Source organism: Garra rufa, chromosome 11 (genome assembly GCF_049309525.1).
Source record: "Garra rufa chromosome 11, GarRuf1.0, whole genome shotgun sequence".
NCBI lineage: Eukaryota > Metazoa > Chordata > Actinopteri > Cypriniformes > Cyprinidae > Garra > Garra rufa.
The window spans coordinates 13,090,537-13,106,393 of record NC_133371.1 but is presented as its reverse complement, the minus strand read 5'-3'; the positions used below and the strand labels follow the sequence as shown (position 1 = coordinate 13,106,393).

General features: G+C 33.7%; 1 protein-coding gene across 3 annotated transcripts in view; it reads left to right on the top strand.

Moving 5' to 3' along the window:
* The window catches only part of LOC141345646 (SH2 domain-containing adapter protein F), a 185,405-nt gene that overhangs the window by 163,659 nt on the left and 5,889 nt on the right, over positions 1 to 15,857 (top strand). For all 3 annotated transcript variants that reach the window (XM_073850533.1, XM_073850531.1, XM_073850532.1), the window contains 2 exons: positions 1,451 to 1,625; positions 1,706 to 1,825. In XM_073850533.1, coding sequence (XP_073706634.1) covers positions 1,451 to 1,625; positions 1,706 to 1,825 — 295 coding nt within the window. The remainder of the gene's footprint in view (positions 1 to 1,450; positions 1,626 to 1,705; positions 1,826 to 15,857) is intronic.

Sequence of the window (15,857 nt, the reverse complement as noted above, 5' to 3'; positions counted from 1 at the left end):
ATTTCAATTCTCTGTATGTCTTGTACATGTGGCAGAATTTACAATAAAGTTGACTTTGACTTTGACTTGACTTTGACTTAAAGTCTAATAAATGTTCAAATTGATAGCTGTTAATTATACTGTAATGCTGAATGTCTATTGTCAATGGTTAAATATTAGGAAAAATAATAATAATTTCCTAGAGACACCAGTAGTATTGATAACAGTAACAGTGACACTCACCTTCAGTCATAAAAAAAGCAAATATTAAAATATACTGTCTTTATGTTGTTTCTACATAAACAAATAAATCTGATGTACATGATCTTTTAATAACACAGACATGGTTATTCACTGAAATGTCAAAATGGCCAAATATTGTGTAATCAAATGGACATATCTCAGATCTGCAGTGCTTGTATGGTGATGTGAAACAGCAGTAGTTTATAGCCATCTGAGCCGCTGTCACTGATAACCGTGTTTGTTCAGTCTCTGTCTGCATCTGTTCCCATGTTTCTGCTAGATAAAGCAGTTTAGATGGATCTCAGGGTCAGACCATGATGCTGTCAGTCAATCAGTTCTTCTACAAACATGTTCTTTCCACATGTCTGTGTTGGGTTTGTGTGCGCTTTTCTTTGACTCTCATATCCGACCACCGGTGAGTAGGTTTCATGCAGGACGTCCCGCTGTCTCTGACCCGTGATGGTTCATCCTCGTGTCCACATAATGGAGTTTCAGTCGCTTTATGAAGCGTCTTGCTTGTCTGAAGCTCCTCTCGTTACATGCTGGATGAGCTTCAATCCCTCAGGCGCTCACATTGACTTCACTGGATTGAATTACGGCCGACTGGGAGTTTTTGCTCAATAAAACTCAAAGCTCAGTGTATGGACTGCTAGTCTTACAAGGTCATGCTGGGTAATTTTTGGAGAGCAATGACATGCTAGAAGAATTACAGGTCACTTGTGGATTTCATATGAACATTTTTCTTTATCATTTTCAACAAGGACAACCTCCAACCTGATTATTAAAATTACAGAAATTGTTAGAAATGGAAAATAAGATTGAAAAGAATAATGTAAAAAAGCACTATTTTGATTTGATTTTATGAATAAATGTTGTAAAATGTTATTTTATTAATAAAATATTTTATTAAATTATAAATTAATATAATTTGAAATAACTTATTGAAATGTATTTTATTTTTGAGAATATTTTGTAAAACCTAGCTATTATTCAGCCTAATAAATGCCTGCTTACCAAATAAATGGACATTAAGTACTGTTTTGAGCTTAAATCAATTTATTATTTGAGAAAAAGAAAATACATCATCATAATTAATTTTGCTCGTATGAGTAAGAGATGATGTACAGTCTAATGGTCATTATAACTCAATAACAGTATAATACAAGATAATGTGTTTGACATATGATATGGTCTGTAGTGTAACTGTAATGTGTTTCTCCTTTTACAGTGCAGTTTGACAGCGTGGAGAAGTCCCACATGTCTCCCACTAAGGATCTGAAGTGCCGTCCGCTGCAGCGGCACTCGAGCGGCTGTCTGGTCAGCACTAAGATGAGCTCTCTGGAGCCCAGCAGCCCAAGCGTGGGCGAACGCATCGATCCGTCCATGCCTCTGGAGAGCCAGTTGTGAGTCAAACGCCTCGCAGAAGTTTTATGACAGCTCTGACACCTTTCCTCACACACGATTCTCATTCTCCGCTTCACAGCTGGTATCATGGAGCCATCAGCCGGACGGATGCAGAGTCTCTGCTCCGCTTGTGTAAAGAGGCCAGTTACCTGGTGAGAAACAGTGAGACCAGTAAGAACGACTTCTCGCTCTCGCTCAAGTAAGAACCTCAACATCACACACAGATTATTCTACAGTCACTAATAGTGAGATCTAATACACACACAAATTGATTCATTTTGGCCAGTTAATGCCCAATAACTTATTTCAAAGTAATATTTCACCCAAAATTAAAACCCTATATACCTTAGTTTTTTTTTTTCAGTCTATATAGTTTATATAGTATGACAGCGTTTAGTGCCATGTTACAAAATGCTAAACTAAGATTATGAGATTAAAGTCTAAATATTTTGAGAATACAGTCGAAATTACGAAAATAAAGTCAAAATATTTTGAAAATAAAGTCAAAATTACAAGAATAAAGTTGAAGCGTTTTGAGAATAAAGTCAAAGAGTTTTGAGAATAAAGTCAAAATGTTTAGAGAATCAAGTCGAAATGCTTTGAGAATCAAGTCGAAATATTTTGAAAATAAAGTCGAAATGTTTTGAGAAAAATGTAAAAATTATGAGAATAAAGTCTTAATTTCGACTTTATTCTCGAAACATTTCGACTTTATTCTTAAAACATTTCGACTTTATTCTCGAAACATTTTGACTTTATTCTTAAAACATTTCGACTTTATTCTCGAAACATTTCGACTTTATTCTTAAAACATTTCGACTTTATTCTCGAAACATTTTGACTTTATTCTCGAAACATTTCGACTTTATTCTCGAAACATTTCGACTTTATTCTTGAAACATTTCGACTTTATTCTCGAAACATTTCGACTTTATTCTCGAAACATTTTGACTTTATTCTCGAAACATTTCGACTTTATTCTCGAAACATTTCGACTTTATTCTCAAAACATTTCGACTTTATTTTCAAAACATTTCGACTTTATTCTTGAAACATTTCGACTTTATTCTCGAAACATTTCGACTTTATTCTTAAAACATTTCGACTTTATTCTCGAAACATTTTGACTTTATTCTCGAAACATTTCGACTTTATTCTCGAAACATTTCGACTTTATTCTTGAAACATTTCGACTTTATTCTCGAAACATTTCGACTTTATTCTCGAAACATTTTGACTTTATTCTCGAAACATTTCGACTTTATTCTCGAAACATTTCGACTTTATTCTTGAAACATTTCGACTTTATTCTCGAAACATTTCGACTTTATTCTCGAAACATTTTGACTTTATTCTCGAAACATTTCGACTTTATTCTCGAAACATTTCGACTTTATTCTCAAAACATTTCGACTTTATTTTCAAAACATTTCGACTTTATTCTTGAAACATTTCGACTTTATTCTCGAAACATTTCGACTTTTTTTTCTTGAAACATTTCGACTTTATTCTCGAAACATTTCGACTTTATTCTCGAAACATTTTGACTTTATTCTTTAAACATTTCGACTTTATTCTTGAAACATTTCGACTTTATTCTCGAAACATTTCGACTTTTTTTTCTTGAAACATTTCGACTTTATTCTCGAAACATTTCGACTTTATTCTCGAAACATTTTGACTTTATTCTTTAAACATTTCGACTTTATTCTTAAAGCATTTCGACTTTATTCTCGAAACATTTCGACTTTATTCTCGAAACATTTCGACTTTATTCTTTAAACATTTCGACTTTATTCTTAAAGCATTTCGACTTTATTCTCGAAACATTTCGACTTTTTTTTCTTGAAACATTTTGACTTTATTCTCGAAACATTTCGACTTTATTCTCGAAACATTTCGACTTTATTCTCGAAACATTTCGACTTTATTCTCGAAACATTTCGACTTTATTCTTAAAGCATTTCGACTTTATTCTTAAAGCATTTCGACTTTATTCTCGAAACATTTTGACTTTATTCTCGAAACTTTTGACTTTATTCTCAAAATATTACAACTTTAATCTCATAATTTTTGATTTTAAATTTTTTTAACGTGGCACTAAAACAATCGCAATATAGTTTATGTAGTCTGTATAAATTTTTATTTCAGGTTTAGTTTTAGTACATCAATTTAAACTAATTCAAAATTTGAAATGTTTTTTTGTGAAATAAGTGAAATAAAAAAAAAACATTTATTTTGTTGTTAAATCATTATAGCAGCATGTAAAAGATGCTAGCAATCAGTTAAATCATGCTAGAAACATGTTAACAAAGTGTTAAAATATACTAGCATCTTGTTAAAACATGCTAGCAATGTGTCAATTAAGTCATGTTAGAAATATTTTAACATGATAGTTAATTTTAGCAATGTGCCAAAACATACTAAAACCATGCGTTTTAGTGACTTGCTCTGAGTAAAACCTTCAAAATTCATGCGTTTCAATGTTATTTTAAATGTCACTGGCTTTTTTTTTTTTTTAAGTATTAGTTTTAGTTCGTCCTCAGTGAAAGCATAAAGGCCAATATAAATATTAATAATATTAATAATAAAGTCGTTTTGCGTATTTGTCAGGTTCAGCGTGAGCTCATGTGGTGTAAGTCTCTTCTGCTGATGTGTGGTTTTCTCTGGCGTGACCTTTGATCCCTTCACACGTGTGCTTTCTCCATCAGTCCTTCACATGCTAACCTTTTCCCTGCCGCGGCTCGATTTAATGTTGGCTGACGCATCTGTCTCTCTGGCATCCCGCAGCGGAGTGGTCCGATCTGAAGCTCCTCTGACTGTGCTGCTCCGTCTGACATTTCACAAAGCCAATGTGAACATGACGTGACTTATTCACCTTTAGCGCAGTCACCTCTCATCAGCTCACATGGGACTCACGGAGAGTTCAGGACAGACTGATGTGAAGGTCTAGTACAAAAGTGGTTGCTCCGGTATCAGCAGGTTTGGTGCGTTTTAGAACAGAACAGTGAGTTGTGATGGCTGAAGAACTCATTCTACTCAAGCTTTTGTTAGGGTCGTGCAGAATTCAGAATTGAAGAATTGGCTCAATTTTAAATAATAAATGTTTACTGAATTTCAGTTAAAAGAAATTTTCATTACTGATATTTCTTACATATCAGTACATATAAATAAAATAATGCATTGGATAAATAAATCCAATAAATAAAATTTAATAAATTAAGTGAATACATTGAATAAATTTAATAAATAAATCCAATATAAAAATCAACAAATAAATGGGTAAATAAAATTATTATATTACATTTTAAATAAAATAAATAAATAAAATAAATAAAAATTCAGTGAAATAAAAACAAACAAACAGACAAACAAATAAAACAAACAAATAAATATGATGCATTACACAAATTAATAAATAGAAATAAAATAATGCATTGGATAAATAAATACAATTAATACATAAACAGTAATGAAATTAATAAATAAAATAAATGCATTGAATAAATTCAGTAAATGAATAAATTAATAAATACATCCAATATATAAATCAACAAGTAAAAAAGTAAATGAAATAAATGCATTGAAATAAAAAAGAATGAATAAATTAAATAAAATCATACAGTTAAATAAATAAATATGCATTACACAAATGAATAAATATAGATGAAATAATGCACTGGATTAATAAATTAAATAATGCATTGAATAAATACAATTAATAAATAAATACGTCTAATATATAAATCAACAAATAAATAACTAAATAAAATAAATACATTGAAATAAAAAAGAATGAATAAATGAAATAAAACAATACAGTGAAATAAATAAATAAATATGATGCATTACACAAATGAATAAATATAAATTAAATAATGAATTGATAAATAAATACAATTAATACATAAACAATAATGAAATGAATAAATGAAATAAAAGCATTGAATAAATACAATAAATAAATAAATCTAATATGTAAATCAACAAGTAAATTAATAAATAAAATAAGCACATTGAATTAAAAAAGATTGTATGAATAAATAAATACATAAAATTATGCAGTACACAAATTTAAAAATATAAATAAAATAATGCATTGAATAAATACATTTTTAAAAATACATAAACAATAATGAAATGAATACATTTAATAAATACCATGAATAAATAAATATATATATATTTAAATTAGGGCTGTCAAAATTAACGCGTTAATAGCGCGTTAACGCAAATTCATTTTAACGGCACTAATTTTATTAACGCGCGATTAACGCAGCGCGCATTTTCTGTTTGACCCACTACCTAGCCCATAGTTAAAGAAATGGATGCACAGTTCTGCCAACCTAGCGAAAAGTGTCTAGCAACAATACATAAACACATAATTGGACAAACCTAATATAGTTTCTGAGGCTCTTCGGTTTTGCTGAACGTGCGTGAGGTCTCCCAATGCGCGCACCTCCCTCTCTTTATATCTGTGTCTGCTCTGTTCAGTGAGCGGCAGTGGAGCAGCGCTTTCAGTTAAAACTGATGTTATGTTCATTCCAGTGCTTGAAGTGGGCCGGTACGTAGGTACTTCTGTATTTTATCCTTTTGCGTACACTGGCACTTCTGGCATATTTAAATGAATGCAAGCGGAGTCGGTCTACGTTAGGATTGGTGCTGTGGGGTTGATGCGTAAAGCCACATACGAGTATGCACGCGAAAACGGCGTATTAAATGCACGTCAAACACATGCATAATTGCATATCATATGCACGCCAAAGTTAATTTCAGCTTGTTAATAGCACACCAAATAGAAACAGAAAGTCGTGCTAGTGCGCATTTGCATTTGCATGAGACCAGGCTCTCCAATCAGTACATTATAACCAAAACAATACATTAAAACATAAAAGAAGCAGGTTTTTGGGATCAAATAACTTTAAATGGCTAAACTCCTAAAAAGTCAAAGGATCCTGAAGGCATTCAAACAGGAAGTTAAAAACAACGATAATAATGCAGGGAATAATGACTTATGTCCAGATGCCGGTAAATGATTCTTTTCAGTGATTGAATCATGCTCATAATTCAGGATTTTTTTCAGTTATTATTTCATATTACTTTGGTTGTCTGATAACAGACATATTAAATCAAAACAATGGAAACAGTTTTGTTGAGAACTTGGCTGCATCAAATGACAGTATGTGGGCACCTAGAGGCAAACAAATGTAATAATAAATGTAGATTTTGCTTGTTCAGAAGAAGTGAGCTGCCCTGTCCTGCAAATAATGTAAACAGGCTTGTGTAAGTAAATTGCTCAGTGCAAAGAACGAGAAGTAATGGGAACCTGGTGTTTCTATGTTCTTTTTTTTCATGTGTCTAATAGACATGAACAAGTTATTTGAAAAACATCTATGACATTTGAAACAAGTTAGTCTAGTCAAGTATGGTTTCACTGATAATAAACATATTTGCTTAAAACAACCATATTTGTCCATGCCAATGTTGATTAGAGTATTAAAAACGTTAAAAGGTGTTTAATTTAAGGTACATTTAGAACAGATAAAAATGTGCGATTAATCGCGAGTTAACTCAAGACAACCATGCGATTAATCGCGATTAAAAATTTTAATCGATTGACAGCCCTAATTTAAATATAATTAAAATGTTGAATTAAAAAGAGAATAAATAAATGAAATAAAAATACCGTGAAATAATTAAATCAAACAAATCAAACATAATCAAACAAACATATAAATAAAAATGATGCATTACACAAATTAATAAATAATATAAATAAAACAATGTTTTGGATAAATACAATAAATACATAAACAATAATAAATTGAATAAATACAATTTATACATTGAATAAATACAATCAGTGAATAAATACATCCAATATATAAATCAAATAAATAAGTAAACAAATAAATACATTCAATTAAAAAAGAAGGAATAAATAAAATAATACAATGGAAAGAACAAATGAATACATAAATGCATACATACAGTGGGTACGGAAAGTATTCAGACACCCTTAAATGTTTCACTCTTTGTTATATTGCAGCCATTTGCTGAAATCATGTAAGTTCATTTTTTTCCTCATTAATGTACACACAGCACCCCATATTGACAGAAAAACACAGAATTGTAGACATTTTTGCAGATTTATTAAAAAAGAAAAACTGAAATATCACATGGTCCTAAGTATTCAGACCCTTTGCTCAGTATTTAGTAGAAGCACCCTTTTGATCTAATACAGCCATACAGTCTTTTTAGGAAAGATGCAACAAGTTTTTCACACCTGGATTTGGGGATCCTCTGCCATTCCTCCTTGCAGATCCTCTCCAGTTCTGTCAGGTTGGATGGTAAACGTTGGTGGACAGCCATTTTTAGGTCTCTCCAGAGATGCTCAATTGCATTTAAGTCAGGGCTCTGGCTGGGCCACATTCACGGAGTTGTTGTGAAGCCACTCCTTCGTTCTTTGAGCTGTGTGCTTAGGGTCATTGTCTTGTTGGAAGGTAAACCTTCAGCCCAGTCTGAGGTCCTGAGCACTCTGGAGAAGGTTTTCGTCCAGGATATCCCTGTACTTGGCCGCATTCATCTTTCCCTCGATTGCAACCAGTCGTCCTGTCCCTGCAGCTGAAAAACAGCCCCACAGCATGATGCTGCCACCACCATGCTTCACTGTTGGGACTGTATTGGACAGGTGATGAGCAGTGCCTGGTTTTCTCCACACATACCGTTTAGAATTAAGGCCAAAAAGTTCTATCTTGGTCTCATCAGACCAGAGAATCTTATTTCTCACCATCTTGGAGTCCTTCAGGTGTTTTTTAGCAAACTCCATGCAGGCTTTCTTGTGTCTTGCACTGAGGAGAGGCTTCCGTCGGGCCACTCTGCCATAAAGCCCCGACTAGTGGAGGGCTGCAGTGATGGTTGACTTTCTACAACGTTCTCCCATCTCCCGACTGCATCTCTGGAGCTCAGCCACAGTGACCTTTGGGTTCTTCTTTACCTCTCTCACCAAGGCTCTTCTCCTCCGATAGCTCAGTTTGGCCGGACGGCCAGCTCTAGGAATGGTTCTGGTCGTCCCAAACGTCTTCCATTAAAGGATTATGGAGGCCACTGTGCTCTTAGGAACCTTAAGTACAGTAGAATTATTTTTTGTAACCTTGGCCAGATCTGTGCCTTGCCACAATTCTGGCTCTTCAGGCAGTTCCTTTGACCTCATGATTCTCATTTGCTCTGACATGCACTATGAGCTGTAAGGTCTTATATAGACAGGTGTGTGGCTTTCCTAATCAAGTCCAATCAGTATAATCAAACACAGCTGGACTCAAATGAAGGTGTAGAACCATCTCAAGGATGATCAGAAGAAATGGACAGCACCTGAGTTAAATATATGAGTGTCACAACAAAGGGTCTGAATACTTAGGACCATGTGATATTTCAGTTTTTCTTTTTTAATAAATCTGCAAAAATGTCAACAATTCTGTGTTTTTCTGTCATGGGGTGTGCTGTGTGTACATTAATGAGGAAAAAATATATATTTCAGCAAATGGCTGCAATATAACAAAGAGTGAAACATTTAAGGGGGTCTAAATACTTTCCGTACCCACTGTACATACATACATGCATACATACATACATACATTCATACATAAATAAATAAAATGATGCATTACACAAATGGATAAATAAATACATAAACAATAATAAAATGAATAAATAAAACGAGTACATTGAATAAATACAACAATGAATAAATGAATAAATCCAATATATAAATAAACAAATAAATAAGTTAATAAAATAAATATAATGAATTAAAAAATAATAATAAATTAAATTAAATAATACAGTTAAATAAATAAAGTTATTAGTTCAAAAGATTCAAGTGTAATTTAGGAAATTAGTTCATTGTAAATGGTGCACAACACTGATTTTTATTCATGGACTTAGACTTTTTGTTGTTGTTGTTGTTGTTGTTGTTGTTGTTGTTGTTGTTGTTTCCATACATAAATGTGTTATTTGAGATTTAAAGTTATCTGTATGATAATTTTAGTGGTGGGACCAAAATGTAACCACAAAGTCTAAACCAAGGGCAAATTCAAATCATTTTCTGTGGGGATAAACTGCTGTTCAATAGAGTTTACTTTGTTTTGAACCTGCAGCAGGCCTTTAATAGCCATTAAATCGTATTTTGGACTGAATAATTTTTTCAGTGCCATGACAGCAGGTTAAACACAGAAGCAGTAAGGGTTGAGGAGACTCTGATGGTTTGTGTGGCGGTGCATCTCTCTGTGTTTCTCATCACGAGTGTTGTGCTAAAGCAGACATGACAGCATGTAAAAAGCTTTGAGACTTTATACACAGTCCGTCCACAGAGACTCTTACATGCAAACGATCCGTGTCTGAGTCTGCTGAAATATTAATACTGCTATGAAACGCTCCTGTCTGTGCGCAGCATCACTGATGAGCATGAGCCACCTGACCATAAAACCGCTCTTTCATTGTTTGTCTCATCTATGAATCGTTACCATGCTGAACCATAATTTAAACTAAACCAGAATTGTATGAAAGATGACACATCTTTGGAAATAATTTAAAGGAGAAAAATATCCCACTCATATTTTGTCACTGGTCTAGCATTATTTTTCAATCCTGGCTTCACAAAGTCTTTGCATGATGTTTTATAATGGTGTCTGGAGGTGGTCCGCTCCCATGAAACGGAGCGATTGTCTAAGTAGATTTGTGGTTCAGAGCGGAGCGTAAGTGATATGGATGGGTCCAGTCTCTTAAAGATCTTAAAAGGCAAAGAGGCTATAGCTGTGACCTGCTTTATGGACAGAGAAAGAGAAAATGGCTGAAGGGAGTGAAATAAATCTCCTCTGAATGGAGGGAGAGTAAAAGTTTATGAATTACCGGCGCGTTAATGTGCGTCCTCACCAGGACCACGAGCAATGTGAGCAAACGGAGAACAGGTCTGTGCTGAAGACACTCTTCGGGCTTGTAATTTAAAAACGCATTATCAAACCAATGCTCTCATTTGCATTTACTGCTCATGTCATATACAATAAAAGCAGCAGCAGGTTATCAGCTTCCACAGACTTACCTTTCTAAAACATCAATCTACTCAGATTTAATTAACACGTGAGACTCTGCACGTTAATGAAGACTGTATTTTAAAGAAATGTTCTTGGTGAAATGCAAGTAATGTTAGAAATATATATGAATGTGTATTATAAATTAATAATAAATAAGAAATATATAATTTTTTATATTATTTATGTGTAAATGCATATGCATTGTATTTATTTGTATTATTGTATTATGTTCTATAATATATTGATAATATTATTATTAGCATTTCATCAAGGCTGCATTTGTTTAATCAAAAATACAGGGGGGGCGGGGGATAATGTAATGAAATAGGGTTGGGTCGATAGACGATGCCATCGTCCATCGCCGATGGCTGATAGACATCACGATGCTGAGCCGGCATCGCGATCCTTCTCCCCGCCCCGCCCCCGCCGCAGCAGCAACCCGCTCACGAAAAACACATGCCGCGTTCCAGACAACCCGTATCCCGTATTTTTCCAACCTTCTACCAGTAAAAGTGCACTGGAACGGCAGTCAAACCCGTGACTTCCCACTCGTGAACTCGTACTAGATCAAAGTACTCCCAGTTCCGAGTTCTGACGTAACATAGCCCGCGAAACAACAATATCAGCCCTAATGCGTGCGGTGTTTATGCAAGTGGCACACGGTGGAAAAATAGAGCTTAGGACAATATAACGTTGCAATCAAATTAATAATAATATATAAAAAATAATAATATAAGAACGTTATTAAAAGTTATTAGCATTTTTGTACATTTTATTTATGAAAGGTTTATTACTTTTGACCAGTAGGTGGTGTTGTTACCAAACTGATGTGGTCTGGTCAGTGTGATGTGACAATGGCATGCACAAAGTTTGGTGTCAATATGTCAAAGCTTTGCAGAGATACAGCCTCAGACAAAATTTGGCATGATTCCAGCAAATTCGTTGATGTGTAAAGCGGTAACTGTTTCGTATATCAACAAAAAATAAATAACTTTTTGCCAGAATGGTCTGAAGATGATCTGAGCCAAATTTGGTGAAATTTGGTGAAAATCGGACCAACAGGAGTCCGAAAAAGTAGGTTTTCAGCATAAATCAAAATGGCGGACAGGAAGTTCGGTTGACTATGGAAAAATTGATATCTATGTTCTTGGCTTTACTCAAAGAATACATTAAGACAAGTTTCATTACAATAGACTAATACATTCAAAAGTTATTACAATTTTTGCAAATTTCTTTATAACTTTTGACCACAAAATGTTTTGAGTACCGCCAGGGCATGATGCCAAAGACACATAGCGATTTTCATAACAATACAGCAATGTGTTTATAAAATATAGCATTTTATGACAAAATTCAAAATGTCTGACACTCAAAATGGCTGACATGGAAAAATTGGGTATGGTTCAACTCTGCATGCTGAATCTTAAGAGACCAGTTTTGTGATTTTTGATTTTTGGACAAAGCATTCAGAAGTAAATAGCCATTTTATTATTTTTTTTTTTTTTTTTTTACCACTAGGTGGCACTGCTCCGAAACTGTGCAGGTAGCCTCAGGTCATGATTTTTTAACACACACACACACCAAGTTTGGTCTCAATACGCCAATCCATTGCGGAGATTTTGCCTCACATCAATTTTTGCGTGCTCTTCGTAGAATTCATTGATGTGTTATTTGAGGACAGTTTGACTAATCAACTTAAATTCCATAACTTTTTGCCAGCATGGTCTGGTGACCAACATGATTTGGTCATTTTTGGTGAAAATCAGACAAACCTTCTAAGATGAGTTTGAAAAAGTAGGTTTTATGAACTATTAAAAACGGCAAAAAACCAAACCTTACGATCTGAGACAAATTTGGTGAAAATCAGACCAACAGTCTAGGAGGAGTCCGAAAAAGTAGGTATTCAGCATAAATCAAAATGGCGGACAGAAAGTTCAGATGACTATGGCAAAATTGCTATCGATGTTCTCTGTATTACCCAAAGAATATATTGAGACCAGTTTCATTACAATAGACTAATACATTCAAAAGTTATTAGCATTTTTGGAAATTTCTTTATAACTTTTGACCATGGAACTTTTTGAGTACCTTCAAGGCATGATGCCGAAGACACACAGCGATTTTCGTAACAATACGGCAATTTGTGACAAAATTCAAAATGGCTGACACTCAAAGTGGCTGACATGGAAAAATTGGGTATGGTTCGACTCTGCATTCACAAAGCATTCAGAAGTAAATAGCCATTTTTCAAATCTTTTGACCACTAGGTGGCACTGCTCCGACACTGTGCAGGTAGGACTCCAAACTTGCTGTGGTTAATGTTGAGACTGTCTTCTATCAGTGTGCCAAATTTCATAACTTTCCCTCAAGTGGTTCTATGGTCTGCCATAGACTCAAGACTAGAAGAAATGGAAGAAGAAGAAGAAGAAATCTAACGGTTTCAATAGGTGCCTCTGCACCTTCAGTTTTAATATACTTTAAAATATAATTTATTCCTATGATGCAAAGGTGAAATAAATAAATCTAAACAAATAAACAATTAAATTACATATTTTTAATTCCTAACCTTTAACTGAAAAGTGCATGACTTTTTAAAAATAATTTTCTGTGGTTATCAACTACATGTCACTGTTGCCATCAATAGTTCCTAAAGTGTACTGAACCCAGAACAGTCATTTAAAGAAAGGGACAAATAAAAATTAAAAAAAAAGTATAATCTTATGGTTCGCCAAGCAACACGTGACTCATGCAGTTAATGAGCCAAATGCTATGAATGTAGTGTTATGCAGTATATTCAAATATACATGTACACTCTGTGAATCATATCAGTGAACATTCATGACATTGTCATGAGCCACAGTGAACCTTTCAGATCTATAAAGTGAAACGAATCCATAGATTAAAAGAAAAAAAAAAAAGATGAAGTATCCATTGATAAGAGCACAAAGGCTTTGGTGTCTCTATAATGCTTCAAAGCCTCTCTCTCTCTCTTTCCTGCACGCTGTTCGTGTCGCTGATACGATAAGAGCGAAATAAAATCCTTAAGAGGAAGAGAATAGCAATCTTTAGTGCCGAAATTTCCATATTGATGTGCTTAAGCTTTTCCAGGCATCTCCACTGACCTCAGACCTGTGTGTGTGTTTGGATGAGTGATCAGTGACACACTTTTTGTCCTGGGCTTTCAGATGCTTTTAGCTGCAGTGTGTTTTGTGTGTTTGTGTGTGTGTCTATGCTGAAGGCTCTCAGGGGTATGTGCAGCTCAAATGTTTTCTCATCTCTCTAATGATGATGAAGAGTCGTTAATGAAAGGCAGCTAATCAGCCAGAGAGCAATGGAAGTCCTAAACCAAGATGGGTGGGGTGCTTGATTTATATTTAATGATAGCAAAGATAATTACTCTGATTGAAGGATTCTTACTAGATACTCTTAATAGTAGACTTTTATTTATTTATATATATATATATATATATGTATATGTATATATGTATGTATGTATGTGTGTGTATGTATGTATGTATGTATATGTGTGTGTGTGTGTGTGTGTGTGTGTGTGTGTGTGTGTGTGTGTGTGTGTGTGTGTGTGTGTGTGTATCTATATAAAGAGAGAGAGATGGATAATTTGATTCTAGATGCAAAGAAATTAGGTATTACTTTATAATAAATGTCTTTAGTATGTCATTAACAAACATTATATAATGCTTAATAGATCATTAGTTTACTGCATATATTCAAATCATAATGTGCTTGTTTTAAATGTTTACTAATTAACTTTTCATTTGTATTTTATTTATAAAATGCATGATCATATATGAATCAAAAGTTTAATATCATTTGCAAGCATTTTATTGTACATAATGATTTAATCATTATGTAATGTTTAATAAGTTGAACATTTACAAGCACATTATCTCATATTTGTAGCTATTTGAGTATATAACTATGAGCTTAATGATGTTAATGTTAATGGTGTTAATGGTTTATTAATGGAACAACAAAATTTTGAATGTATTATTCAAATTGGTGTATTTAAAATCATTTCACAGATTTTCATTAGACCCATTCCATTCCATTTGCAGTCCTTTCATCTCATTTTCATGAAGCCGAGCATTTCTCAACTTTCTGATACTCTCACATCTCTCTAAATCCTACAATCTCCTGCATTAGCCATAGAGAATGTGCTGAAAATGGCTCATCTTACCGTATAAAACATGCACGTCTGCATTGTGCAGTAAATCATAGGGTATGTTCACGTGCCAAAATCTAACATTACATTTAGTTGTTTACTGTTCTGTCAGCAAAAGTGTTTTGCAATACATCATGAACACAGTAAGTGCATCATACCTTACAATTAATTGTTTTGGCTCATCTTGTCGTATAAAACATGCACATCTGCGTTGTGCAGTAAATCATGTGGATATGTTCATGTGGCAGAATCTAGCATCACGTTTAGTTGTTTACCGTTCTGTCAGCGAAAGTGTTTTGCAATACATCAGGAACACAATAAGTACATCATACCTTTCAATTGATTGTTTTGACTGGAGTACATACAGTTGAGGTCAAAAGTTTACATACACCTTGCAGAATCTGCAAAATATTAATTAGTTTACCATAATAAGAGGGATCATACAAAATTTTAGTACTGAATAAGATATTTCAAATAAATGGTGTTTACATATAGTCCACAAGAGAAAATAATAGTTGAATTTATAAAAATGACCTTGTTCAAAAGTTCACATACACTTGATTCTTAACACTATGTTGTTACCTGAATGATCCACAGCTGTGTTTTTTGTTTAATGATAGTTGTTCATGTTTCCCTTGTTTGTCCTAAACAGTTAAACTGCTTGCTCTTCAGGTCCCACAAATTCTTTGGTTTTTCAGCATTTTTGTGTATTTGGACCCTTTCCAACAATGAATGTATGAATTTGAGATCCACTCTCATGCAACTATTTCAGAAGGTTCAAACACTCACTGATGCTCAAGAAGGAAAAGCGATGCATTAAGAGCCAAGGGGGTGAAAACTTTTGAACAGAATAACAGAATTTTGCCTAAATATCATATTTTCATTTAGTGCTGCCATTCAGAGGCTACAGAATATATTTACATGTTTTCAAGAAGACAAAATGAGTTAAATTTACCCTG